Here is a 27,853-nt window from a genome sequence, read left to right on the forward strand (position 1 = left end):
ACAATTTTTTTAAAAGGTCAAACCATAAAACCCTTTTCTTCTATATAAACTTCTCCGTATTAGACACTGTAGATACTGAAAACCATTAGTCACATTACATTTTGTTCACTCTTTCCCAAATCACAAGAAGTGACTTGCATGTCTAAGTCTTGGCTATCCCTCACCTCAGTTATCACCTGTCAGCCCAACATCTGGATCAAAAGACCATTAAACATCTACCAACTGTCACTGGCCAAGATATTTTTGCCTTTTGGCTAAAGGCGCTCATACATATCCCTTGTCTCAAATGGTTCTAAGAAGTCAGTTTTGTTTTACATTAAATGTACTACTTAGAAGCCTACGAACATCCTTAAGCCTTTCCGTGAGCATGATTCATGGTGATTTGGCTCACACAGGTATGTAATGGGTACATATGAGTTCTGAAATATCACCAAGAGTACAATAATATAATTATATAAAATTGTATACTATAACCTACTCTTAAAAGAACAAATTTAATTTGTGATATTGTTAAAAAAACTTCTTCAAAGCCATATGACATGAACTATTTCTTGGTATATGTCAAATTTATTTTATGAAAAATATTTCTAACGCCTGGAAGGGAGAATTTTGGAGTGAAAAATGCAGAATTCTCTAGCATGAATTCAGGGGCTCAAATCACACAAGAAAGGTACTTACCGGTGAGTAAACCTTGAGAATTAAGAATACATGAGATTATCTAATGTATAGCACAGGGAACTATATTCAATATCCTGTGATAAACCATAATGGAAAAGAATGTGTGTATAACTGAGTCACCGTGCTGTGCAGCAGAGGTTGGCACAACATTGAAAATCAACTATACATCAATTAAAAAAAAAGAATACATGAGATTAGTGTCAACAGTCACTTGTTGAGAAGCATATAAGACTTCATCCAAACCACTTTATAGGCTTTTAAAAAGTGATTATACAGCACTTTAAATTACAATGTGTTTGTATTACTTTGAAGGGACAGAAATACATAATTATGGCCTCGGGTCTAAAGTATCAAAACAAATTAACATAAGCTTCCATTCATAAAATTTCATGCTATTTTCCTCTTCTTTAGGAACCAAACTTTGATTTTTCTTGGGCATACTGTTCTCCAGATAGCTTAAAACCAAACCAAACAATACATTTCCCAGTCTTACTTGTAAGCCAGATGTGGCCACAACTAAGTTTTGGTCCATGAGAAAGAAGCAGAAGCCAGGTGTGATGAACAGGTATGTTCTTAACTAGCTCCATCCTGCTACCTGGACTGTGATGCTATATTCACTTTGGTTCGTGGGATGCAGGTCAGACTCTAGGGACACTGGAGCAAAGAGCCGGAAGGAACCTCACTCCTGGCTGATTTCAGAGGGGCCTCACCAGCTCTGGACTGCACTTCTTTATTTTTATTTTCACATGAGAGAGAAGTATACGTATACCTGTTTATGTCACTGTTTGAGATTTTCTGTTGTATGCAGCCATGCCTAATCACAAATAATATATACACACAGAAAATTTTCAGGAACTCAAACACATGATCGGTAATGTGGTCTTGTTCTCAAGTTTCTCAGCTATCATAAGCAGGAAACGTACATTTAAGGAGAGATGAGTGTTGTGAATTTATCCTGACCTCATTACTGTGGATTTGTAGAATGTGCTGATGAAGACACATTTGCCTTTTATGTTTTTGATTATTTTTTAAAAGAACAAACAACCTCCCCAGAAGACTGTCAAATAGTGTAAACTGTCATAATAATTCTGAGATACGCACTCACAGCATGCCGATCAGCACTGGCAGAACTTGAGCTTACTACAATCTTTCTACAAAAGTCATCAGTGGTAAATGAAAACGACTTTGCAATGCCTTCAAATTCAGATCAAACTGAACTAAGACACAGGGAGTCACATTTCGTACGTTCAATTCTTGGGAAAAGATCCAAAATTAGGATGAAAATATCTTCACCCTGTTCTTTTCTTTCTTAACAAAATCATGACACTGGATTTATGATATCTATAAGCCTGCTACACAAAAACAAACTATGTGATATCAAGCAAGACAGGAAGAAAATGTGGGGGGAAAACCTAATTTGCTCTATGTACTCTGTAAATCTTTCTTCATAACAAGTCTATTTAAGGCACATTCAAAGGGATGTAGCAAGAAGGAAAACACCAGATGCTTTAATATTAGAACTACCATCATGAGCCCTGATATATACAGCCACTCACCTAAAACCCTGTTCACTTTTAGACTGAGAATTTAGGTAGAAATATCCAACCAGGCATGAGATGGGCAATTTTAACTGATGCTTTTCATCTTCACACTAAGTGAAGCCCATTTACAGGATTAAAAGATTTAAAACTTAGAAGACTGACCAAGTATCCTGAATGCTGAAAAGAAGGATAAGTCTGAAGCAGGAAAGGATACAGGATGGCTCTGAAAGTAATTTTCTGTTGCTATTTAGATTACAGCAAGATATTCTGGGGATTACAACAAGGTATTTTAGTTTTCCACCACACTTTCCCTTCACACATACCTACCAATTCTGTCTAATTTCATATTTATTTCTGAGATTTGGGGGAAGGACGGCCAGCCTAATAGCAGCCTTAGCACAAGGCAAAAAAGCTGCAAACAGAATGAAAAGAATGGTTTCAATTGTAGAGCGAGAAAGCCCCAAGGGCAAAAAATGAGGATAATGGGAAATGGGAGGGGAAGGTTATAATGAGAAAGACTGCAAAAAGAAATGAGGAAAAGCTCAATTATAGGTATGTTAAAGGCAAAAATTCTCCCACTTGAAGAACATTCCTTTTAGACATGTGCTTGTCAATTACAGCAATTCTGTGCCATTGCACCCTTTACATGAGGCCATAATTTGACTGAAACATGCTGTGAGAGATTAACATGGAGCGATCATAATCAACAATTGCCATTTACTAGCATCCCTTCCTCACACTTACAAGACTGTCTGAAATACATACTCTTATATAGAAAAATCACTTTTTTCCCCATTTTCTGATAGGATGCTACATTTTTGACTGAGGATGATGTCACAGCATTAAAAAATACACACAAGAACATCTCATAATCTCACTTTAAATCCATCAACTGGAGAGATGACACACAAGATCTCTGAGGGAGAGAAACAGAGGGAGAGAGAAAAGAGAGTTTTTTCATCCTTTGAATTGTCTTAAACACAGTCTCGAGTAATTTCATGTGCTGATGTTACATTAAAACTATGATTCTGCTAAAATTACTCGATTGTCAAACTGACTTTTGACACAGTATCTTGTCTCCAGAAATTTCAGAATGTGTTGCTTCTTTCAATTCACTGCTCCAAAAATACCTGACTCACGTCACACATTTAAACAAGTTTCTGGAAATACAGCGGGACGCTGGCAAAATCACAAGTGTTTCTACTAAAGTACAATATTAAATATGCCAGTGGACCCCAAATTCACTGAGAAAATATGGTCATTTTTAAAACTTTAAGAGTTAAGAATAGCATTTTCTTTTTAAAGAAATAAAAATTCATTTTCCTTTTAAAAAGAACAAAAAAAGAAGAAATTTATAAGAACAAAAATCAGCACCCAACTGAGAAATTGTGCTACAGAAATTATAGATTATAGAACTATAGATAGAAAAATAGAAGTAGCAGCCTTTGTTCTTAAAGGGTATATATTAGAGAGACAAAATATAAAGGGAAAACTCAACAAAGCTATTACCTTTCTCAAACACATCTTTATGAGAAAAACTACAAGTAATACTGGATTTGTGTTTAAAAAGCAACCTTTAGGGACTTCGCTGGTGGCACAGTGGACAGGGCTCCGTGCTCCCAGTGCAAGACGCCTGGGTTCGATCCCTGGTCAGGGAACTAGATCCCACATGCATGCCGCAACTGAGGAGCCCACCTGCCACAACTGAGACCTGGAGCAACCAAAATAAATTAAAAAATTAAAATATATATTTTTAAAAATTACAAAAAAAGAAGGGAACCTTCACCCTATGTCAAAGAGACTATACAGATTTAAGCCAATATCTTATTCATGTAATTATAAAACCGAAGACTATTCTACATGAACTTTGTGACTTATTAGAAAGGGCCTTTATATTTTACATTTAAAAACAGACTGTAATTTTATCTATTATGATTCTTTGAAAATTGACAATTTATTTACATATTTATGGCAACTCTCAGTGTACCAGAGTATTTTGTTATTTGTAATAATTTATCCACCAGCCATTCTAGGAAATTAGAAATTTACTGAACTACAAAGAAAGAAATACCTAAGGTTCCCCACAGTTGTCTACCTAAAAAGATGAGTACCAAATTGAGCACCTGAGTTGGAGGAAAAGCATTTTAGGGGAAGCAAAGAAAATGTAAATAAGGGGAATAAAGCAAATAAAATGTCCAAGGTGAATAAAGGAGAAAGTCCATTCATTTCTAAGCCTTCTGTTCTGGCTACAGTTTACATAGGAAAACCCTCACGGTTTGGGGGGTTGAGGACATCACCACCAGGACAGACTTCACAGAAACAAGAAGTCACATCTGTATTTCATCTAGAATATAATGTGTGAAGGAAACTTTCAAAGATCCTCTATCTCACTTCCCAACTATAGGACACAGCCTTCCCTCTAGCCCATCAGAAAGTTGTTGATATTTTCCTTAGAAGTATTCAAAGAAGAAAGTGTAAAAACTCTTCTTCAGATGCACAAGTTTTTCAAAATCCTTATAGTCAGGAGACTAAAGATCTAATTTCTGAGGTAATTCTCGCCGATAGTGTATTTCACTTTCCATTTCCTATCTTCAGATCCTCCTGAAATTAATTTCTCACAGCCCTACAATATTTCAGTTTGTTTCTAGGGTGCTCTAGACTTAGAGTTGAACTTTACGTACTGGAAGACATCACGTGGAGTAAACATGAAAAGGATGCGATTTAATAAATGCACTCCGATGATCCGGTCTCGTTCGAAATGGGGACGGTATTCCTGAAAAGTAGGCTGTACTCCTCCTTACATCTTTATCCATTAAACATCTTCTTTTGCCCATTGGTTATGCTGTAATGAAAACTTCCACATTTTCACTATTAATCAGTGTACACTAATGACCTTATGCTTCATCTCTCTCACTGCATTTCACCTTGCTTCATTACCAACAAGAGTGTTAATTAACCCACAATCTACTGGCAGTGTAAAAGCATCAATTCCCTTGTTATCATATATAGTATCACATGTTCAAAGGTGGTGTGAATAGATTAGTTCAGAAGATGAACACCTCAAATGAAATTCACAGTCATAATCTGATTTTTAACATTATCTGACGTGAGTGGTCTGATACAGCATCAGCTGCAACTAGGACCTCTTCCCCCACACCCCCTTTTTTGTGTAACCTTCTTGAAGCAGTTAGGCCACCCAGTGGCCACCTTGCTCACAGGTGGAAACCAAGAAGCAGGTCTTTATGCTGAAGATTAGCTCCCTCTTAAGTGGCTACTGAAGCGCCTGATTTGGGGTTTATAGCTGGAGTCGAATGGTAGGTTTTTTATTTCAGTTCTGCCTTGCATCCAAGATCTTAGCCACTAGACAAAAATGATGTCTAGGACAAAGCTAGGAATATATCTGGGTTCACTTTCAGATTCAAATGACCACTCTATCTCTGAAGCAGCTTAGTTAACATCTGCCTTAGCATCTACGTCCATTAGATGGAGATAGTCATCCTGAACAAGCATCCATCTAATGGAGAGGATGTTTGGATAAACAGAGTGGTGTCAAATCGTGGCTCTCAAATTTGGAAGGGGCCTCAGATGTCATGTGGTCTAAACTCTTTGATTTCATAAATGAGGCAAATGAGAAAGAAATTTCTACACAATTCTAATTATCTCATCACTTAGTCAGTATTAATTTATAAAGTCTTCCAATGCTTCAATCACAGTCAGCAAAAACATTACATTCTCCACATTAGCAATTAGGAGAGAAGCTAAGGGAACTGCCAAAAAACCAAACCAAACCAAACCAAAAGCACAGAGATTATAAAGCAGAACAGAAACCAATATTCTAATATGAGCACTTTTACTCCTAGTACTCTCTCAATGGCACTTTGGGGATTTTCATTGTCACCGTGGATCGCTGTTTCAAGCCTTGGCTTTATCTGAAAAAACAAGCCTTCGCTGAACAGTGGGGTTCTCATCTGCATCTGAGGCACACCCAGGGCAGCTGGAGTTGGTGCCAATGAATTTATTTAGTCTTTCGTTGATTTTTTCATTAGCATGTATGCAAACAAAATTAACCTAATATTTAACACTGACAGTGTCATAAAGCTGAAAAAGACCTCGCCTCAAGTGGCAACCTAGTCCAGTTATTTGTCTCTGAGAAAGCTACTTTCACAGGTCAAGAAGGTAAAAGGCTGACATCCACCATTTCCACGGATTGCAGAGTCTACGGCTCCTAGCTGTCGCCAGTACCATCCAGGGATACTTATACCTACTTCCAACTCCTTTTATTTATTTTTTCAACTAAGTCTATTTCCTTTGGTTCTGAACTTTGCTGAATAGGACCAGACATTTCACATTCATTCTCTATACTACTTTAAACACATTAAAACATCCTCTAGCTTCTTCATTTTTAAAGACATGTGGATATAGTTCTCCCAAATTTGTGTCTATAATGAGATTGGTTATTTAGCACCACGAACATCCACTCTTTCCCTATTTGCTTTTTGTCTGACTCCCTCCACTAAAACGTAAGCCCCATGAAGGTAAGGAGTTTGTGTGTATTCTGTTTACAGCTGTATGCCCCACAGCTAGAACAGTGCCTACATAAGAGGTCGAAAATATCTGCAGAAGGAATTAAATTTTTCTATGGTATTCATTCACCCGCATATAGAAACTGAACACTCAAATATGCACTGCTGTATTTTATTACAGAAGCAGTGTGTAAAGTTAAAAGTAAAGGAATTACAGGGGGAGGGCTAGTATAAGAGCCAGGATGCAGAGTATTTCATCGCTGGGGGAAAACCGCTGCTTTTCTCTAGCAACGGACTGTTTCTGAATATCCCAAAATGGCCTGGTAGTAAAACTCTCTGCAAACGGCTATTACTGGTAGGTGATAAACCAAAGCTATTCTTTGTAAATGTTATAATTTCCCAAAGGAACTTAAAAAGTTTCCCACTGGACAAGGTTATACACAAACACACTTAAATCATCACTGGGTATGGCCACTGAGCCTTGAATTCCAAGCGTGCTACCCCATCAACATTCTAACTACTCTCTGAGCGAGGCCGAAGAAACACAGCAGTAAGACAGGGCAACATGAAGTCAGGCCAAACCGCCTAAGCCCTTGTGCAAAGCCTAAGTGATGGTGAGGTCAGCACAAAACGACCGCAGGGTTAAGGTCTCCTCCAGATCTAGAATTCTACGGTTCTCTGACATACTTTGAAAGGAAAGGGGTTGACATAAATCTCTTTAGATCAAAGCATTTTAGCGATGAAAGATATGTCAGAACTCATCTCACGTATAACTTGCTCAAGGTCTCAGGTTGGTCTATTAATGGAGCCCAGATCTGGGGACCCAAGGCTTCAGAATCTCATTTTAGTACCCTTTCTACTCTGCTGCGTGCATATTCTCCTTCCTTAGAACATCATTTCTTACAGAAGTAAGCATTCTTGGCTGTGAGACTGAAGGACCACCCAGAGATCCCTGGAGTGTGACAGAACCCTGCAAAAATCCAAATGGGTTTTGTTCACTATACCGTCACCTCCTCATTCCAAGAACTGAGAGCTAACAGCTGTGTGGCCAGTACCTCTGTCCGCTCTGATTGTTTCCCTTTTTCAAAACCATTTCAGTGGATGGACCAGCAACGCAGGTTTGTGAATTTTGAACTCACGCTGCAGAGGCTCTAGGGCAGGGACCAGTGGATACGAGGCTGGACACAGAGACCAGGAGAGGGAGTGGGGAGGGGAGGTGGAAGAAAGGAGAAATGACGCCCGTGGTTCTCAGGGGCAAATTGATAACTATTAGACACTTTGAATATGTCTCTGAAAAAAGTGGAGAGACAAAGTCACTGTCCTAGCTCTGTGGCTCTCACACCTGGCTACATATAGCTTCATCTGGGGAGCCTTCAAAGCCCGTAACTCTTAGGCCCCAACTCGGGTCAACTGAACCAGGATCTCGGGGGTGGGACCCAGACATTGATATCTTGAAAAATGCCCCATGTGCTGCTAACGATACAGCCACAGATAAGATCCACTGGTCTATTATGTGTTACATGATACCACAAAAATAAAAAGATAGATCCAAGATAATTTTACATGCATGTTAATTGCACAAAATCATGGAGAGGCTTACCACCATCTAAAAACTTCCATGTCTACCCACCAAAAGTTTTAGTCCTGCAAAAGCCATGCAGCCACAGCGTTATAAAGGTCTTGCCACCTGCAAAAGAAAGCCTAGAAGAGAGGCACCAAACATCTTTCCAGAAATCCTAAAAGGTAAGGAAAATAAGGAAGAAGTTCACCTAAACTGTCTTCCGTATTTCCAACGATCAGGAAAAAGGCATTCTTAATTTTCCTTCACAAGAAATATGTATCAAGTATTTAGGATACGCTTGGTGCTGGAACGGGAAAGAAGATAAAAGAAAATGAAAAATGGCTTGCCTGCCCTAGCTTCACTCAAGGTTCCATCAGTGCAATGCTCCAAAAAAAGCCATTAAGCTGGCAATGGAGAATAGCTTTGGGACCCTATCAATTAAGTGAGACACTCCTATGATATAAACCAGGTACTTTCACGGAGGTGGTTGCCTCGTTACAAAGGTAAGGGTCTCACTTTCTCCATGATGTAATCAGCCTACTAGGTGCTGTTGAAAGTACACCACCCACACAGAGGCATCCATGCCTTCCGTGGTCAAAGCAGGATGCGCAGACATTTCCACGCTGAGTACACAATATACTGAACGATAACCTCATGAAGTAAAAACAGCCATACCTGGAAGAAAGCAGGCCAAGCCTAGTAAGAATCGGCTAATAGGCTTTACCTGTTCCCACTACCTTATCCCCTGCTTGTTTTTTCTTGAAAACCTGTAATCATAAGCACATTTGCTTCAAAAAGATGAATAAAAACCCAAGACATGGGAAATAAAGGGGGAGCAAATAATGTTATTTCCTCTTGTGTTTCCCCTAAGGTAGACTCATCATAATGCAGATGTAGAAAGAAAAGTCAGTAAGAAGGATTTTCTCTATGTATCCATCTGATCACAGTGTTGTCCCCGGCCACCCCCCTTAGAACAGAAATCGTTATTCCTAATAGAAGCATCTCTAGACAAAACACATTTGATCCTTTCCAGAGACGGGGCTGGTGGTGGGGACCTGCTCCTCTACCCCTCCAGCTCCTCTATTCACAACACATTTTCTTGCTTCTTGCCTTCCTTGTAATTCTCCTGGGCTGGGAATGCCCAGTGACGTCTGCCCTATTTCTGGGAAGATGAAAGATAGAGCTGCTTGATTTTTCCCTAACATTCCAAACGCTTCAAGTCAGACCCTGAACCTCGAAAGAAAAGGTAATCTTTGAAAACAGCTTCAGTCCTTCAACGTTCACAAATAGGTATCCAGTTTCCAGACTCAAACAGTTTTTCTATTTTAAACAATGAAGAATTATTCATTCATTCATTCATTCATTCATCCATCCATCCATCCATCCATCCATCCATCCATCCTCTCATTCCAGATATTCCCAGGATGACTGTTTGTGCCTGGTAGTACCAGGGAGGGAAGGTAGGCACACAGGGGATTATGAAAATAAGCATGGTAAGTGTTGTGTGGATCAAGTCATTTATGAAAATCATTAGTAGGTTGCTTGTAAGCATCTCTAATAATGTTTTTTGCTTTTGAAACTCAGTTTGATATGGTGATAGAATACTATATGAATTGTTGTTTGCTATTTCATTCTATTCTAGATTTGGGTAATAACAAAAATACAGTATCTCTTATTTCTATTCCATTCAATTAAGTAAACTTTTTTTCCACTTGCACGTACACAGCAATTACTAATCACCTGAACCTGTCCTTTGTGAGTATAGGTCTCTTAGCCTATTGGGCCTTGCACCTACATTTTCACAATGAAGTGACGTCTGTGGGGAAGAGATGGAAATAACTTGCATCTCTTGCTTGGTTAACTTCCCCAGCCTCTGGTGGGTACAGGAATGTAAGAATCCAGAACAGGCTCATCCCAGCCTCCAGGACCATTTATTTCTTCCCATGAATGCTTTCTTCCTCATTGCCGTTGGGGCCATGTGGATAACCACCATATGGCTCCACCCGGCTCCATATGGCTCCATCTCCCTAAAAGGGGCGCTCAAGAACATAAAAACGCTGCTGTATACGTTTACTGCAGCCCCTTCTCGTTTTCCTCCATCTGTCTTCCATATGTTTACGCGACTCAGACTCCTGCACACGTAGACCTTTTATAGTGAGGGTTGCCAGCCTGACCAAGATAAAGAACATTCACCGCTGTCAGTGACAAGGGGCCCCAACTACTCTAAATATATGACTCGTTTAGTATTCAAACTAGAACGAACTCATAACCACTTTTCTTCAATTTGTAAATGAAATCGATTTTATATTTATATTTTTAAAAATGTTACCAACAAAAGCCACCCAGCGGCTCTTCTGTTGTATTTTCTCCAAGCGCTGTTCGTGAAGTGTGGAAGAACTGCATGGGACTTCCACTTGGGTGTCCCTATCATATTACACGTCAGTCTCTCTCCAAAGTTGACTTTTTCATTTTCATAAAACTCTCCTTTGATCAGAGGAAGAGCTGTTACCGTTTTCCCCCTCAGGTGTCCCTGCAAACATCTGAAGTTTTACATGTGTCCTCTGCAAACGCTAAGGAAATGAGGAGGAATGAGGAGAGACTGACCCCTGCAGGGCTCTACCTGCCCGGCTTTGGCCACACCGAGTCGTGGTCCTTTTAGCTTTGCTCGGCACCTGGCAAGAGGGACACACCTGATCCCAGTGTTGGTATAATCGAGAAGAAATTGGGAATACCAGTCACTAGACACCAGGTACAACACTGTTTCCCAGCAGGAAGCCATTCCTGGCATTAGTAACAGGAATTAGGGTGACTTCTCATTCCCAGGGGTAACTTGTCAGTGGGTACCTAGGCCGCCTTTCACAAAAAACTAATGACAGTGAGAACGAAAGAAAAAAGAAATCAAGTAGGCCTAGTACTGGCTTCAGTAATTTCTACTCTTATTAATATGACTTAGACACTAAGTCCTGTGTTATAGAACTGCAGTACTATTAAAAAGAACGCACTCAGTCCCCCAAACTGCTACGCACGTTCAAAGGTGTCCTCTTCGTGGCAGATAACTTGCCTGTGATCTAGTCCAAACCACCTGTGTAAAGCAGTCTGCTAACCAGTACGCGGAAAATTATGGCCAGTTCCATGATGACTATCTCTGACGAAGGAGAACACGGAAATAGTGCTCAAACGCACAAAATATTAATAGATAGACATACAAAAACCACCCAGCAAATGCCACAACAATACGTTTCTCTTTTAGCTTGTTTGTGTATAAATGACAACTATTCTTATTTTTCCCCAAACACAGATATGCAAAATAAAGTTTTTATTTGAATTTCAAGATCAAACAGTAACATTAATGCAGGATGCGTGATTGAGTCATTTTTGGCTTTTTTATAAAAACACTATTACATATTTCACACATCTTTGTTTCTCTTAATGTCCTTTATAATGCAGTATGGAGCCAGACATCAATTAAGTTCAGACAAAACTACTGGGACCCAAGGAAACTCTTGTTCCCACCTAAGTTGTCATTTCACAACCCTTCCTGCATGGGAAAAACCTAAGGAGTTACTTGTACTAATAAAACCAAAAATGCCTTTTATTGACGCAGTTGATACACTGCAAACTGCGGCATCACAGGTGCTACGGTGGCAGCAAAAAGCGCATTTTAGTCAGGGCATCAAGTTGCAGAACTCAGGCTACAGCCAGAGGCCTATTCATTGGAATAACTGCTCCAGGCTGGAACAAATTATAAATTTTGGTTAAGAGAAGCAAGCACTGCCCTTGTGTGATAAAGGAAGTTTGAGTAGATCATGCAATGGTAGTGTTTCCAGAAGTGCAAGGGTGAAAAAGCTAAGTGGGTATTTTGCTCCCAGATTAAATAGAAAGGACAAGAAGCCTGATCAGTAAGACTTCAGTGAATCACAGTTTCTGGTCCGAGACGCTATGAGTATCATATCCTGCACAGCAGGGCTTGCTCTGAGCAGTTTGTAAACCACATGGAAAAAGGCAGAAGTTGCTGCTAAGCTAATAGCTGCTGAGTAGTTGCATTAATTGTTGACTTTTCAGCAGGGAGGCTACTCCCCCCAGCTCAGTGCTTCCCACAAGCCAGGTGCACGCTATAGCTGGTAACCCCATCCCTCATATTCCTTCCCGCTGGACACTGGCTATTAAATGCTGGCCTCTCGCCAACTGCCTTTAGGTGAGATGTGGTAAAAACGGCCAGCGAAACAAGAACATCTGCCTTCGTATCATTTTCTTTGTACAGCTACTTCCCAGGCGGCTGCTTGGATCTACGTGCGTCCATTTACTGGATTTAAACAAAACAGCAGGAGGCTAAGGGGGAGGCCCAAGAAGCATATGCTGGGTCAGCCCACTCTGGTTTCAGCTACAGTACAGACGGAGGCTTTGCCCCTCTGGAAACTGACAAGGGCAGCCGCAGCTGTGAGTCTGGAAGCAGGAGACACCCCCCTGCCTTACCTGTTTCTTTGTCCTGGACTTCTTCCAGGTGCAAGTCATTCAAAAGGTGCTCCAAGATCTTCTCCGGGGTCCCGGACACGACCACGTATCTGTCGGAGAGCAGAGAGTCCACGGAGTCATCCTCAGTGGACGACTGTGAACGGCTGCTCCATTCTTCGTCCTCGTCCTCCTCGTCAATGTATTTGAAAGAAGGCACATCGAAGGTGGGCAAGGGCAGCTCTCGGTCTGAAAGCGCGGCAGAATCCTTCCTCTCTAAATGAGGGTCAAAGACTCTCAGCCGGGAGCTGCCCATTGTGCACGGCTACTAACAAAGGCATCCCCTAAAGGCTCAAAGATCTTGCCATCTCTGTCCTTTCACTGGGAACTCAGTCCATCTGGCTGCTAAGAGCTCTGCAGTCAGCTAGCACGCTGGGCTCGAGAGGCGGAGAAAAAAGGGAGGGAGGGAGGGAGGGGGGATAGAGGAGGCAGAGAGAGCGAGTGAGATGGAGCGGGAGAAGGGGAGGAAGGCAGGGAAAAGGAAACAGGAGCAAGGGGCTGGGTGGAAACTCTGACCTCCAATCACTCTCTGCGCTCCCCGCCTGGGGGGCTGGGCCGCAGCTCTGCACTTTCTTCAGCACCAGGACGTCCCGGTCTTGCTCTTTAACCTGAACGGTTGTCACTTCATCATCCTGCTTTCATTGCCGATGGGAGTGATGGATGGAAGAAGGAAAAACAGAGAGAAAATTTAAAAGGCAAAAAAAAAAAAAGAGCTAACTAAAGCTGCACCTTCTCAAGTTGCTTTCCCACCTAATATCTTTACAGCTTCAGAACAAATTAGGAATCTGGTCAAGAATCTCCCTCTAATGGTACAGGGTCCAGGCTCAAGTTGTATGGATACATAAAGCATTAGAAAGACATAAATACTTTAAAGGAAACTGGAAAAAAAGAATAAAGTGGGGATGGGATTCAGAGTTCATTTTTAAAACTACCTGAATGATGTGAACTAAGAAATCCAAAGTTCAAAGTCTCAAAAACACAATATACTAATTGCATGTGTGCTATATTCTCTTTTACCTGGTTAATACTTCTTAAACTGCCACTATATTAAAATTAGAAAATCATATAAAACATCATTTAAACACTAAAACAGTGAGCAAGCCATATTAAGTAGATGTAGCAGATACATATCATATTCATTTACATCACAGCCTTATTTTAAGGTGGGAAACAAACTACTCATTCTATCATTCAGTTCATGTTTTACTCCCAAACTTGAGGTGGCCTTCATATTTATCATGTACTTGGTTTGCCAGAATACAAGCAAAAACGGATCTCTAGTTAGAATCTCATCTAGGCTGAAATTCGGATGTCACGGGTGAATGCACTGACTTTCTTCACCGCGGTCCCTTTTAACACGGAGAGAAGGCTGAACAATCATTCATTTCTGCACACACAGCTTCCACAGCCCAGAGCCTAACACGGCCCGCTGACGTGGCTCTGTCAGAGTCGGGCTCACTGCTGACCCAGCAGTGTGGAGCCGACCCAAGTGACACCCAAGTGACAAACACTTCCAGAGTGTGGAGTGTGAAATTCTCCTGATGGGTGGCGTCCAACCAGAGGCAGGTAGGGGCGGAGGGGGTAGGGAGAAACCCATGTAAAATTATTTACCTTCTGTATTTCTGAGGATCTGAGCAAAAGATGGAAGCAAGAAAAGTTGATAGCAAAGAGGCTTCACCTTAAAAATTATGTTGCCTCTTTAAAAAGGGAAACACGTCCTAGGGTTCCTAGCATGCTTCTGTGTTTCTGCTCCTGGCAGAAAACCCTACCTCAATTAGGTACAAACACACAAAAAGAACATTTTCCTGCCCCCCCGCCGCCCCGCCGCCGTTGGATAAAAAGTACTATGTCTTCATGCCTTATTATCAGTTCCATAGATTTATCAGAGATGCCGATGTATTTATTCACCTTCCGTAAGAATAGGAAGGCACTATTCTTGTCGTAATTGCCAACCAAATCAGTGGGAAAATGATGATTTCAACTCCCAGTGTGCTGATTCCTAAGAAAATGTAGTGACCTAGTCATTTGAGTCCCCCAAGATCTTCTTAAAAACAAAAATTACTAGTCATTCTAAACAGCAATATAATTTTAAGATCATCCTGTCTAAATCTCTTAGTGGCAAATAATTTTACTATGTAAAACTGATGTATTACACTTCAGCAAGGTCAGACACGCAGTTACTGCGGCAATTAATACTGGATATTCATTGTGAAACTCCCTGAGGATGGCAGTGTGACTCCTGTAACATGAATACCAATGTATAATTGCCATCTTTCATTTCTCCAAAGGGGTTCTTTTGTTATCCATGTGGCTGAAGTGAAGCAAGGTGGCTGGTGAGAGGAGCATAATATTGACTAAAAAAAAAAAAAAAAAAAGGGGGCGGGGGGCAGAATGTGAGTCTGGGATACTGAGACACAGAAACAAATAATTCAGTAAAGAGCAGGTTTGAAAGGACAAAAATCTTTCCCTAGCTTTCCTCTCATCATAAGGCAATATTCATTTTATATGAGCCTGCTGTCATTCTGAAGTACGTTTTACATTCTACGTGTATGTGATATACGGCATTATTAACTTCCGCGGGCCATGCACATACATATGGATGGGAAGGGCTTCTCTAATGTCTGTGTAACTAATATGTATTACAGGGCTGTGCACAGAGCAGCTACACTCTGCTGGGCAGGGGAATAGCTGAACCATACTGATGTACTATCAATAGCACCTTATGTCACAGTGATAGTTTCCATTTTGAAAACCTGTTAAAAAATAAAGAAGCAAAAAAGCAGAAAAATCAATGTATAAAAGGAGATGGAAGTTATCTAAAATTGCCGTGAAAACGTAATAACCGTATGTATTATACCCGGCTCTCAAGAAGGAAGGTGAAATTAACACCTCCTGACCAACCTATGTACCCTTACCTAACTGCTCTTCCTGAAAAACAGCATAAGTACCAGAGTTGAAGTTCTGGGTATGAAACTTTACTCTGGTGCTTGCTTGGTTAAGAATAAAAGTATTTAAAGAACTAATGACAAGAAATATGTTCAATGACAAACAGTTCATGAAATGCAAGTAAAGCATTAAAATGCTTAATTTATAGACAACCACTCAACAAACAGTGAGGGTCTGCTTTGGGTAAGGCACTGTGGCAGACACTAAGGGGCAAGCAGTGGTGAGTAAGACCGATGCCCTGCCCTTAAATGACAAGGTGATAGCTCCATAACAGCGTAAGTCGAACGTGGTGAGCTCCCCCAAGATGAGGCCACATGCAAGAGGGAAAGCAAAGGTAGAGAACCCATGCGATTTGACTGTCAAAGATGACAGATCAAATCCCAGATCTGTGGGTGAAAGAGAATGGAAATGCCATTAAAGGGGACAAAAAAAACTGGTTCTGCTGAGAATGATGAACCTGGTTTCAGACAACTGATGTTTCAGTACTGATAACACATCATGCTAGAGATGTTTAGCAAGCAGTTAGAAATAAAGAACTAGGGCTCTGGACAAAGGCCAAGGACAGAGATAAATCTGTGAACTACCCAAGTTTGGGAGTGGATGAGATTGTTGAAGGGAAGCAGGACAGAAAGGGGACTAGGAAGATAAAACATAGAAAGAAGGAGGAAGAGGGAGGGGATCAGAGTCATGAGGAAACCTACCAAAGAGATGACTAAGCAGTGAAACCAACACAAGCCAGGAGAAGGTGGAGGGCACTGACTCCGGAGAGTCGAGGGCAAAGGCTGTCTGACGCTGTCAAATTCACCAAGATGAAGAGTCTAGGAGGAAGTGCTGAGGAGACCACAGTGGGAAGGCGGGTGTTGAGGTGTAGGTAGATGTGAAGGAAGTGCACAAACAGGCAAGACCGCCTCCTTGGAATTTCATCTCGAAAGGAAGGAGTCAGGCTGAAGAGGCTGCCTGGCTGGGCAAGTCGGCAAGGTGAGGGGCTATGGAGAAGGGGCGAGGGATCAGGAACGTGCATGGAGGGTTTAGGCTACAACAGGATCGAGCCTTCCTCCTTCCAGAGAGGATCACGGGAAAGAAGATGGGTGGAAATTTAGAAAAAAATTAGAGCAGGGAAAATAAGGTAGCTGAGGTAGACAAAATGAGATGCCTTCTATCATCTCCGTAGAGTGGGGGTTCCGACCATCTTCTGGAAGGGGAGGTTCCTTGGCGGCCTGAAAACTGTTGGAAAAATGGCTTTAGGGGTTGCAACAGGGAATAAACAAGTTATGAAAAGAGGAATTGCCAGGCAGCTTTGTGCTGCTGAGGGTAGAAAAACATATGTTTATGGTTTTAGGCCTTCCTGCCAAAGTGCTCAGAAATCTGAGTGAAAAAAGGCGGTCTGGTCTGGTGGTTGGGACTCCGCACTGCCACCGTGGGGAGGTGGGAGGGTGGTGCGGTGTGGCCCGCGGGTTAGATCCCTGGTCGGGAAACTGGGATCCCCACAAGCTGCGCAGTGCGGCCAAAACAATTTTTTTTAATTTTTAAATTAAAAACATAAATTAAAAAAAACAATTTTTAAATTAAAAGAAGAGAAACCTGAGAGGAGAACAGCGAATGACGCCCCCTCTGCCCACCAGGGGAAGAGATCAGCAAAGGAGACACCAGGAGGGAGGGAGGAGAGGTGTTGTGGGCTGCCGTCAGCACACACGCAAAACAGCCCTTCTCCACAGGGCGTCTGTCTGGTTAGGGAAAGGAGTATGCCAAGAGAGGAGCTGATAAGCGGGCAACACGGAGGGGCCGAGGACAAGCCTCCACAGCAGTGAAGGGAGCAGGCAGGCGGTCGAGGAGGAAGCAGGTGGAGGCTTTGATCAAGGAGGCTGATCTCTGAAGTGGGGCAGTTCAGAGCAGGGAAGACGGAGCAAGGGAGAAGCAGCCCCTAACACCTGGGAGCCGGCCTGGCACTCAGGCTGGGCCTTGTGTTCTCCTGTTAAATGTCACTGATTCTGCGAAAAATCAACATCGGATAAGGCCACTCTGTGACTGTGGTGGGACAACACAAAAACACGGCCACTCGGAAGTCATATCCGAACACAGACAAAGCATAAACATTGATCACGGCAGACAATACCAGAAAGCCCAGCGAGTGAGTAGCGACTGCTGCTTCTTTCCCAGTGACAACTTTGGCTTTGCTCCTCTCCCTATAGATAAGATTTAAGATATCGTCACAGAGTTGCCCAGTTTCCTGATCTAGAGCAAAGCCCTGCTACTTGAAATCCTCCCCAAAGTCACCAAACACAAACCCAAGTCTGGGATGTCCTTTCTTCTATCACCTTCCTGTACTGAGCTGCTGTGAGGCTCCCCATGGTGCGAGGGCTCCATCACTATACTGAAAGCAATAAACCCAACTTACTCAACTACAGGTGTGTTCCTGGTGGTCTCTGGCTAGGGGACAGTGACCATGGACAAGGGTCATAAGATGCTGCCCTGCCGCTGGCATGGCGCAGTGTGGAGAGCATGGTTACTGGAGTCAAAGATAAAATGCATTTCCTTGTCAGGAGGATGAGAGAGTCAGACCCAGGGATGTTCCTGAAAGTGATGAGAGGATGGGTGAGGATCGAATGCCCGAGGACTTCCCTGGCGGTCCAGCGGTTAGGACTCTGTGCTGCCAAGGCAGGGGGCGCAGGTTCGATTCCTGGTCGGGGAATTAGGATCCCGCGTGGCGCAGCCAAAAAATAAAAAAAAATTTTAATTAAAAAAAGAATGCCAGCGCAAGGGGCACAGACCTTAGGAGAAGGGACTTCTGTAGGTGCAACACTGAAGAGGAAGGTGCAGTGGGGAGTGGGATGTATTCCCAGAAGGCACCATGCTTCCCACCACCCACCCCAGCCAAGGCATGGGGGCGCTCAGCTCTGGTTGGTACAGGCTAAGTGAGAATTCTCCCCACTCCCTGACACACACTTTAGCTCCTAGATCTGCACAAACCAGGTCTTTGCCCTACTCTCTTGAAGGGATGGCAGGAAGAACAAGAAACTCTAAGGACCAGGCCAGATGGATTCTTCACAGCTTTGCCTATGGGATGCAGTCTGGGATGAGATGGGAGATGGGGGAGGAAAGGAAGTGTAAAAATAAACAGGTATCCTCAGCTGAAAGGATTTTGAACAGAGGCCATGAAAAATATGAAAACAGAGAAGGGTTTTCAGCTTTTCTCTGCTCCTCATCTCTTTGTTCTGTTCTTTGGTGACTAGCTCTGATTTCTTTTCTTTTTATGGCTACACTGCTCCCCTGCCTGCAAATTCTGAATGAATGATAGAACCCGTCCCTTTGACTTACTTTAAGTTAACTTCCTTGACCAAGATCAGCTTTTATACTTCTAAATCCAACTTTTCTTTTTTCATTTATTTACATGAAAGACATTTATTTTTAAGATGAAAATACATATAGGGTAATAAAAATACTGATTTTTTAAAAAAGTAAGGTGAAGAACTGATGTTCACAGTTTAGCAAGTCTACGCTGTCCTGAACCAAATTTCTGACTGCATTTATATTTTCACTTGTCACCAGCACTAGCAAGAAAAAGTCATTACTAAGGGATTTCTCAGGCCTGCTGGAATTGTCACAACTACTTGCTTGATTTTCCATTATCTCTGATAATGGAAAATATTCCTCTCCCAAGTACTGACATAAAGCAGCCACTGGTATTCTCCATGGCATTGTGTCCCTGATGCTCTGTGAGTATCAACTCTTACAAGAGGGCTTAGCTGGGGGTTCATGGATGGGCTTTAGTGACTCAGAGAAGCTTCTGAAAGTATATAAAATTTTTATGTGTAGGCACATTTTCCCAGGGAGAGTCCCGAGTTCTAGGTCTCACTGGAGTCTAGGAACCCCAAAAGGTACAAATCGTTCCATACAATGACACTCGTATTTATCACTGCATCTAAGTAACCTTCTTTGACAATCTCCTGCTGGTAACACTGCCTACCCAGATAAGATGCCCAAAGAACCCTGTCATGACATCCATCACACTGACCTCTGATTATCTGCTCCCTCTGCGCTCGCCACGAAATGATGACATCTCGAGGGCAGGGACTGTGACTTCTAGTTCTCTTCCTAACACACAGCTTAGGACCTGGTACATGATATTAACTTGATAACGGTTTACTGAGCGTGCAAGTTCAAGCAAGAGAGCGAGTGAGCGAGCGGACTACCTTTAAAAGACAGAACTCGATCTCGCGTGGTTCAATGGTCACTCTCCTCTGAGGTCGCCCCTACCCTCTCTGCTTAGTCACTTTCCTATTACCATGCTCATCACATGCGATAACTGTGTTTTGTACTTGAGCGCCGTACTTGCTCCATCTGTCAGAATTCTACCAAACTAAGCTCCCGTGCAACTGACATATAAGAGACCATATAACTAACACGACAATGGGAAGGCATTCACTAAATGGTACCGTCCCTGAGTCTAGGGCACATGGTAAAAAGGGTGTGGGCGTGAACAGGTCACCCTGTGGGTTGAAGTGTGAACTGGGCAAGATGTGAATTTTGTGCCCTCTAAAATCCCCCTTCCGCCCCCTTCGGTTCCAACCAGGATCCTCAACACTCCTCACGTGACCCAGTGTTCCATCATCAAACCTGTGCGAAGCAGGCAGCGCCGGAGAAGCTTTCAGATGGAGAATGCACAGAATCATCTAGCTTGATGCCATGGCACTCAAGAAGTCATACAAGTAGCACATGGTGCAATGCTGCTTTCCCTCAAGCTTGTGAACACCATAACTGAAGATGCTAACTTAGTGGTAGGAAGGCATTTGCTATGGACTGAAGGTTGGTGTCTCCCCCAACCCCCAATTCCTATGTTGAAACCTATCCCCCAAAGTGATGGTGTCTGGAGGTGGGGCCTTTGGAGCCCTCATGAATGGGATTAGTGCCCTTATAAAAGAAATCCCAGAGAGACCCCTTGCCTCTTCTGCCCCGTGGGGACACAGCAAAATGACAGCTATCTGTGAACCAGAAAGTGGGCTCTCATCATATATTGAATCTGCTGACACCTTGATCTTGGACTTCTCAGCCATCAGAACTGTAAGAAATAAGTTTCTGCTGCTTATAAACCACACAGTCTGTGGTGTTTTGTTACAGCAGCCCAGACAGACTGAGGTGGCATTTAGAGCCGACAGCTTATTATGACGCCTTTCATTTCCCAATCTCCTTGGTCGAACTTTCATTCCTCCTACGAAGTTCTCTTCAAGAATCACCTCCTCCAGGAAACCTGCTCCCTCTACCTCCAGTCTGATGTGGCTGGCCCTCCTCTGCAACCCCACAGTGCCACACGAATCCTTCGGGCTCAGCATTCCGAGAAGCACATACGATGACCTTTTCTGTCTCCCTTCTAAAGCATAAGCTCACGTGTGGGCAGGCACCGTATCTCCTTCAACTATGAATTCCCAACAAACAGCCAGGTCTTGGCACTTCATAAATACTTGAAGAACCTTACCCAAATGGATCAATGAACAAACAAAATGAGGAATGGATAAATGTGTAATTTGGGGGGACTTCCCTGGTGGCGCAGTGGTTGAGAGTCCGCCTGCCGATGCAGGGGACACGGGTTCGTGCCCCGGTCCGGGAGGAATTTGAGTAGAGGTTTAGAGAACAGCAGCTTACTCTCAAAAGATACATTTCAAGTGCTGAACTCTGATGGTGCTAATACAGGGGACAGTTTGCTGAGAGGTGCTCTTCCTGAGGAAGGGTAATCCAACTACTAGGGTTGTGGATAACAATGGCCTGCACTGTTCTGCATCTTGATCATCAACTTGAGTGTTCGGGACACTCAAACAGATATGGGTAAACTGAAAAGAAGAGCTGCACGCTCGTCACACTGGACAATGATATAGACACACAAGGGGTTAGGAGATCAAAACGACCTGCTCTAATTCAGGATCTTGGCCTGAGGGTGGTTAATGTGAGGATCACTAAGGCAGCCCCAAAACTTGGCCAATATTTAAGAGGAAACATGGTTAAGTATTTAACCATGTGAAGTGTAAAGCATCATGCAATCATTAGCTACTAGACAATTAAAAAAAGCTAACATAATTTTATCTCATAGTGGTAGAGGTAACCACAGCTCAAGAACTAAGGAGACAGCACTGCCATATGCAACTAACAGACCCACTAGGAACAGGCAACAAGGGAGGGATCCAGCCACGACCAGGCAGATAAATCTATCACATTTATTGAGGGTTTACCATACATCAGCAAAGCTAAGAGTTGCACATCCAGTATCTTATCTAACCATTACAACAATTCTATGAGGTACATACTGTTAAAACTCCCATTTTGATAAAGTAACTTGGCCAAGCAAGATCTTATGTGAGGGTGTGTGGTAAAGCGGAGACTGAACCCAGGCAGACCCAACAAAGGAGCCCTTAACCAGAACCACAGACGTCCCCAGAAGATGGTCACTAATACACGTTAGAGACTATAAGTATGGAAGGGGACTTGGGCTACCCTGGTGCTGGCAGCCAAAGCAGGCTAATCTGCTTGGTAGATGAGGCAACAGGTGTGTCTACGTCATGCTGAGTTCCAAGAGGAGAAGAGGGTTGCCAAGGACCGAACGTAGTCTCAGGACCACAGCTAAGCAAGCTCAGCCAGGGCAGAGCTCAATACCCCTGGCAAGGGGGAAATGAAGTGCTGGCAGGAACAGAGTTAAACATGGCAGGGATTAGTGGGATCTGATGCCCACAAAACTTGGGTACCCAGAGACATGCAGCCTAAGATTAGCAGGGCGCCCAGTGCATAAGCTGCCTTCGGCCTGATGGGCTCAAGCACTGGGCAGGCATGGAACTGTACACTTTAATATAGTTAATTTTATGCTACGCAACTTTTACCTCCAACAAAACAAAACAGGGCTGTGATGAGCCTCTGGGCACAGGACTTTGCTGATCAAAATACATGGGACTCTGCACCAAGGAGCTACAAGGGGGTCTGGGAAACACACCCTTTGAGGTACTGTTCGGGTAGCTGGAATGTCTAAGAACAAAAAGATGGGGAGAATGAAACCACAGCAGGAAATTTTCACTCTCTGAGCTACCCTGCCTTGTGGGATAGGGTGCCATAGGATTACTTGTGATGTTCTAGAAAAGTTACCTTCCGTTAATGGGTGGCTATATCAAGGAAGCAGATGGAGGCTGAATTTAAGGAAGTACTGATGGCAGAGGCAGAATGAGCTCTGTCTCAAACTGGAGCAGAGCTTGTCAATAACATTATTGACAAGTGAAGATGGTTCTTCAGTGAGTGAGGCTGGACAAGATAACCTCAGCATTTTTTTCCAATCCTTAGATCCTACAGAATTCAGTTCTCTTGACATCACTTTTCTTCACAAAAGCCCAAAGTGCTGCCTCTCCTAAATAGGAAAGTGGCATGTGATTTAGTGGTTAGGGATCTCTCCTCATCTTGTCCTATGGAAATTCACACACAGCTTAGCAAACCAAACCACCAATGCCTGCATCTACTCTTGTACCGTTAAATGTGGGTACAGCAGAACTGGAATACTTATCTGAAAGAAAAAATCTCCTCTGGCCAAAAACAATTTTGTCCGAGAACAACCTTCACAGAATTTGCTGACAATGTATCTCATGACCCTCTATTCTCATGGAAAAAAAAAAAAAAAAAGGAAACAGATCTTAAAAAAAAAAAAGTAAAAAGGATATTGCTGGCAAGATAGACCTGATTAAGAGAGCAGCTAAGGGAAAGACAAAGTAAGCAAGATATGTGTCAAGGTGAGTAGTGGTTTAGATTTACCATATCACAAAGTTCTGGCCCGGCAAACACATCGTTTGTATAGATGATTCTGGCAGAATGAGAGTATTTAAATAATGATAATTAGTTCTTTTCAAAAATCCTACACATATTGTGATTAATAACTCAAACTAACGCCTAAATAGGACTAATAGAATTCATCATCCCCAAGCTTACAAAATCTAGGTCAAGTCTGACTTCCATAGTGTGAAAGCAAACACAAAGTTGTTACGGAACGTGACTAAACTCCCACAGAAAAACGAGTACACAAGACTGGATAGAAAGTTCTGGCTGCTAGAAAAGAACTGTATTTATTAAATGTTACTGCCTCTAATAATTATCATGTAAAGCAAGTTTTCTAAGAACCCTACAATTAGGGCAAGGCTAGGAATTTGATCCTGAAGCCAACTTCAGCTAGTAAACCTATTGCACAAGAGAGCAGAGGAGATGGGGATAGAATGTAATATCCTGAAATACAGGCACTGTTTTTCCATCACAAGTATATTTTGATATACACTATTAGCTTGATGGATTATTCTGGATACTGGTAGAAAAGAGGCATACTCAGCAAGGGTTCTGAAAGTGTTTAACGGAGGGACTACTTACAGAAGTATGGGTAGGTTAGATAAAATTAACCAAAATATGGTGAGATAACCATGGACCAGCAAAGGGAGATACTAACCACCCCTGGGCTTGAAGGGGCAAGAGGAAGTCAGAGTGAGTACTGGATCCCATTGGGAGGGAGCTGGAGAAGTAACTGAGAGGCTTGCAAGGAGGAGCTGCAGTCCCAGAGGGGTGCCGTCACTGCCATAACTGCAGCAGAAAGCAGGACAAGGTAGGAAGAAACACCCTGACCCCGTCTCCTTCTACACTCTGATCTCCTATGACCCCTCCCATTGTCCAAGCCCCATTTCGAGATGGAAGGCAAGAGATCCGGGTGGGTTAGGTCCATGGGGGTCAGGTCTCACTGCTAACCAGCACAGAGCAGAGGTGAGAATGGAGGAGGGGATGCAAATGTACATGATCTAGCAAACTTGTCCTTCCAGTTTCCAGAGAAGCTTATGTCAGCTTATCACTAAGTTAGATGGCACCATATAGGTCATGGAGTCCATCACCTTGCTGTCAGGAAAACAACTCAAAAACCTAATAGCTTGGGCTTCCCTGGTGGCGCCGCCGTTGAGAGTCTGCCTGCCAATGCAGGGGACGTGGGTTCATGCCCCGGTCCGGGAAGATCCCACATGCCGCGGAGCGGCTGGGCCCGTGAGCCATGGCCGCTGAGCCTGCGCGTCCGGAGCCTGTGCTCCGCAACGGGAGAGGCCACAACAGTGAGAGGCCCGCGTACCGCAAAAAAAAAAAAAAATACCTAATAGCTTTAGGGTAGGTTATATTAGCATCTCCCTAATTGACTTAATCTAATTCCTGTACGTTTTATTTTCTTAACACTCTTTCTGGTCTAATATTTACATCAGTTTACTACAGTTCAGATCCTACACTTTGCTTCATACTCGACACTCCCCATGTGACCCTTGAGAGTTATTAAATCACACAGGTGTTACTGTTTTTTTATCATAAAATCTTAAATTTTATTAAATCTTTCCCAGAAAGTCCTCTAGATCCAGTATGGAAGTTCTTGGTTGATGACAAGATTGTGGGTGGGGATAGAGAGGAGAAGAGAAAGGCGAAATGGCAGGACAAGTTCCACTCTGATATCTGTTGCATGGGAACAGGGGTTTGGTCTGTCTTGTTCTCTGTGCAGTCCCTCCATCCAGAACAACACTGTCTGTTAAATGAATGAATGAATGGCCTGGTGAATGGTGGGTGAGCAGACAGATTCTAGACATTGGGATGGCCCAAGATCAAGGACAGAGAGGTCGGCAAAGGCAAGGAGGAAGAGGTTCCAAGGGACTCAGCTCAGAGAGTAGGCTAGGGTAGAAAGGAGAAATTTCAAGAGTCAGTTAATGCCTTACAAGGCCCTAGTTTTGTGGCGGGGTTCCTGATTATCTGCAAGGGAGCAGTCAATATCCTTCAGCATCAGCAAGTCTAAAGTACAAACAAGATACAACACCTGCAGCAACAAGCAAGGCGTGATGTCAGCCGTGGTCACAGGGTGAGGCTGCTGTACTCCATCACTTCTGCAGCCCCTTGGTCCCAGATATGGTGGTTATTTCATTCTGCTAAGGCTCAGAGTTACATACACTCTCCCTGGTTAGTGGGCCCACGGGAAAATGCAAAGGCTCGGCTGGGCTGGGAAGTCACTAAGACTTACCCCTTGGATTCAAAAAGCCTAGGTCAAAGGGCAACTGAGGGCACTGCCTTGTGCATATATGATCTGACAGAGGCTTATCAGAAGGTAATTCAGAAGAAATGAGGATGCCTTCAAATTCTAAATTAGATCATTAAGCATTTCCTAACATACTGAGGTCACTGGAAAAAAACTTTGTCTATCAATACTTTGAACCTGTGAATTCCATCAATCCACAGCGTTCACGCAGACAGTTTGCACGATATGTTCACGACAGATTCGGCCACTTTGCAAAAAACTCAGATAACTTAGTGCTGGGAACAGCACTTATTTCCACTTCGCATTATTGGTATATCTTTTGTTTTTAAAACATCTGTATTGGAGTATAATTGTTTTACAATGGTGTGTTAGTTTCTGCTTTATAACAAAGTGAATCAGCTGTACATATTGGTATATCTTGATGGCCCTGAACATACAATACATATGTTACTTGAGATTTAAAAAAAAATCTGAAATCTTGCTTCCTAGGAAATTTTACAGAAATGACAAATATAAATTTTAGAAATACCTTCTAGTTCCCAAGAATTCTTATATCATTGTGTGTGTGTATGTGTATATGTGTGTGACACACTTATGAAGTTATTCTGAAGGGAAAATATCAATATTGACACTTTCCTCAAGCAGCCTAAAGATGAGATGAAAACCTATGGCAAATTATGACTCGGACAAAATTTCTACGTACTAGTTGCAGATATACTCGTCACCTGGGGTTTGACTAATTCACAGCAGCAGTTTTACAGAAGCCTTTAAAATCTGAGTAAAAAGAGGACAATATGGATTTTAACAGCAGCCCTTGATAGCCACCCCTGACTAGTTCCTATGGCGTTGGCTTCTCCTCCCAAATTCCTCTTATAGGAAACATAGTTGTGTTTGGAAATGCGTCCTGATTAAGTAAATATCTAATTTATAAATTGAAATAACTTGAGAAAGCTAGCTCTTAACTGTGAACAGACCCAGTGGAAATATTCTTCAAATTTAAAAAGTATTGGATCCATGAAATTGGCTAAGAGAGTACATCTTAAGTGTTCTCACCGCGCGCACACACACACACACACACACACACACACACACACACACAATCTAACGTAATCACGTGAGGTATGGATATGTTAATTAGCTTGATTGCAGTAATCATTTTACAATGTATGCACATATCAAAACATCACATTGTACACCTTAAATATATATGACGTCATACGTCAATCATACGTCAATAAAGCTGGAAAAAAATTTTAAATGAAAGTAAATAAAGTGTAAAGTAATACACTTAGAAAATGGGAATGCTTCAAGTCGAGGAACTCTTTCCAAGTCTCTTTTGTGTGTATTTAAATGTGCATTTACACGTGAGTGCTTGTGAATATGCGTGTGTGTGTGCGTGCGTGCGTGTGTGTGCACGTGAGTGCATGTGTAACTTTAGAGAGGGCAGAGCAGTAATAAAAAGGGCAGCCTCAGTCCTTATACAAGTTATGGAATGAAAAATTCCTAGTTACCGTAGCAACTGCAAGATCACATGGCATGGAAGCAAGGAGATACAAAGCATCTTAAGTAAACACTCTTGTATTTTCATGTTTTGCACATTCCTTGGTGCTTTTAGAGAGGCACGCCTTAGGTCTCAGCAGGAACCATCTCAGAAATTTATTTCACAGTTTAAAACAAGATTGGGAGAAAGGTAGGACTGTGTCACTCTTGGTTTATTGCACAGCCACAGAAAGTTGGTGTTAAAACAGGTTAAGGGAATTTAAACTGCAATGGAATATTGGCACAATTATTTGAGAACAAACAAAATTAGAAGGTAAAAAGGAAGAGAGAAGGTTAAAAAAAGACAAAAATGAATTTGGTTGCAATGGAGTAGGTGTTTCTCCCTCTTTTTCTGGAGTGAAGGATGGGTGTGCGGGAAGAGAGGAATGGATTGAAAAGAAATGGAAGTACTTTGATAATAAAGAACAGCAAAACAATCTTCTATTTTCCTGAATATTAATGTGCACTTGGGATGCCAAAGAGGATTGAAATCCTCATATACAAA

General features: G+C 42.5%; 1 protein-coding gene across 1 annotated transcript in view; it reads right to left on the reverse strand.

Moving 5' to 3' along the window:
- RAPGEF5 (Rap guanine nucleotide exchange factor 5) overlaps positions 1-27,853 on the reverse strand; it is a 177,107-nt gene that overhangs the window by 57,959 nt on the left and 91,295 nt on the right. Inside the window, exons 9-10 of the mRNA XM_024738490.1 lie at positions 13,329-13,447; positions 12,777-12,865 (exon numbers count right to left, since the gene is read on the reverse strand). Coding sequence (XP_024594258.1) covers positions 12,777-12,865; positions 13,329-13,447 — 208 coding nt within the window. The remainder of the gene's footprint in view (positions 1-12,776; positions 12,866-13,328; positions 13,448-27,853) is intronic.

Source organism: Neophocaena asiaeorientalis, unplaced genomic scaffold (genome assembly GCF_003031525.2).
Source record: "Neophocaena asiaeorientalis asiaeorientalis breed wild unplaced genomic scaffold, Neophocaena_asiaeorientalis_V1.1 scaffold89, whole genome shotgun sequence".
In the NCBI taxonomy this organism is placed as follows: Eukaryota; Metazoa; Chordata; class Mammalia; order Artiodactyla; family Phocoenidae; genus Neophocaena; species Neophocaena asiaeorientalis.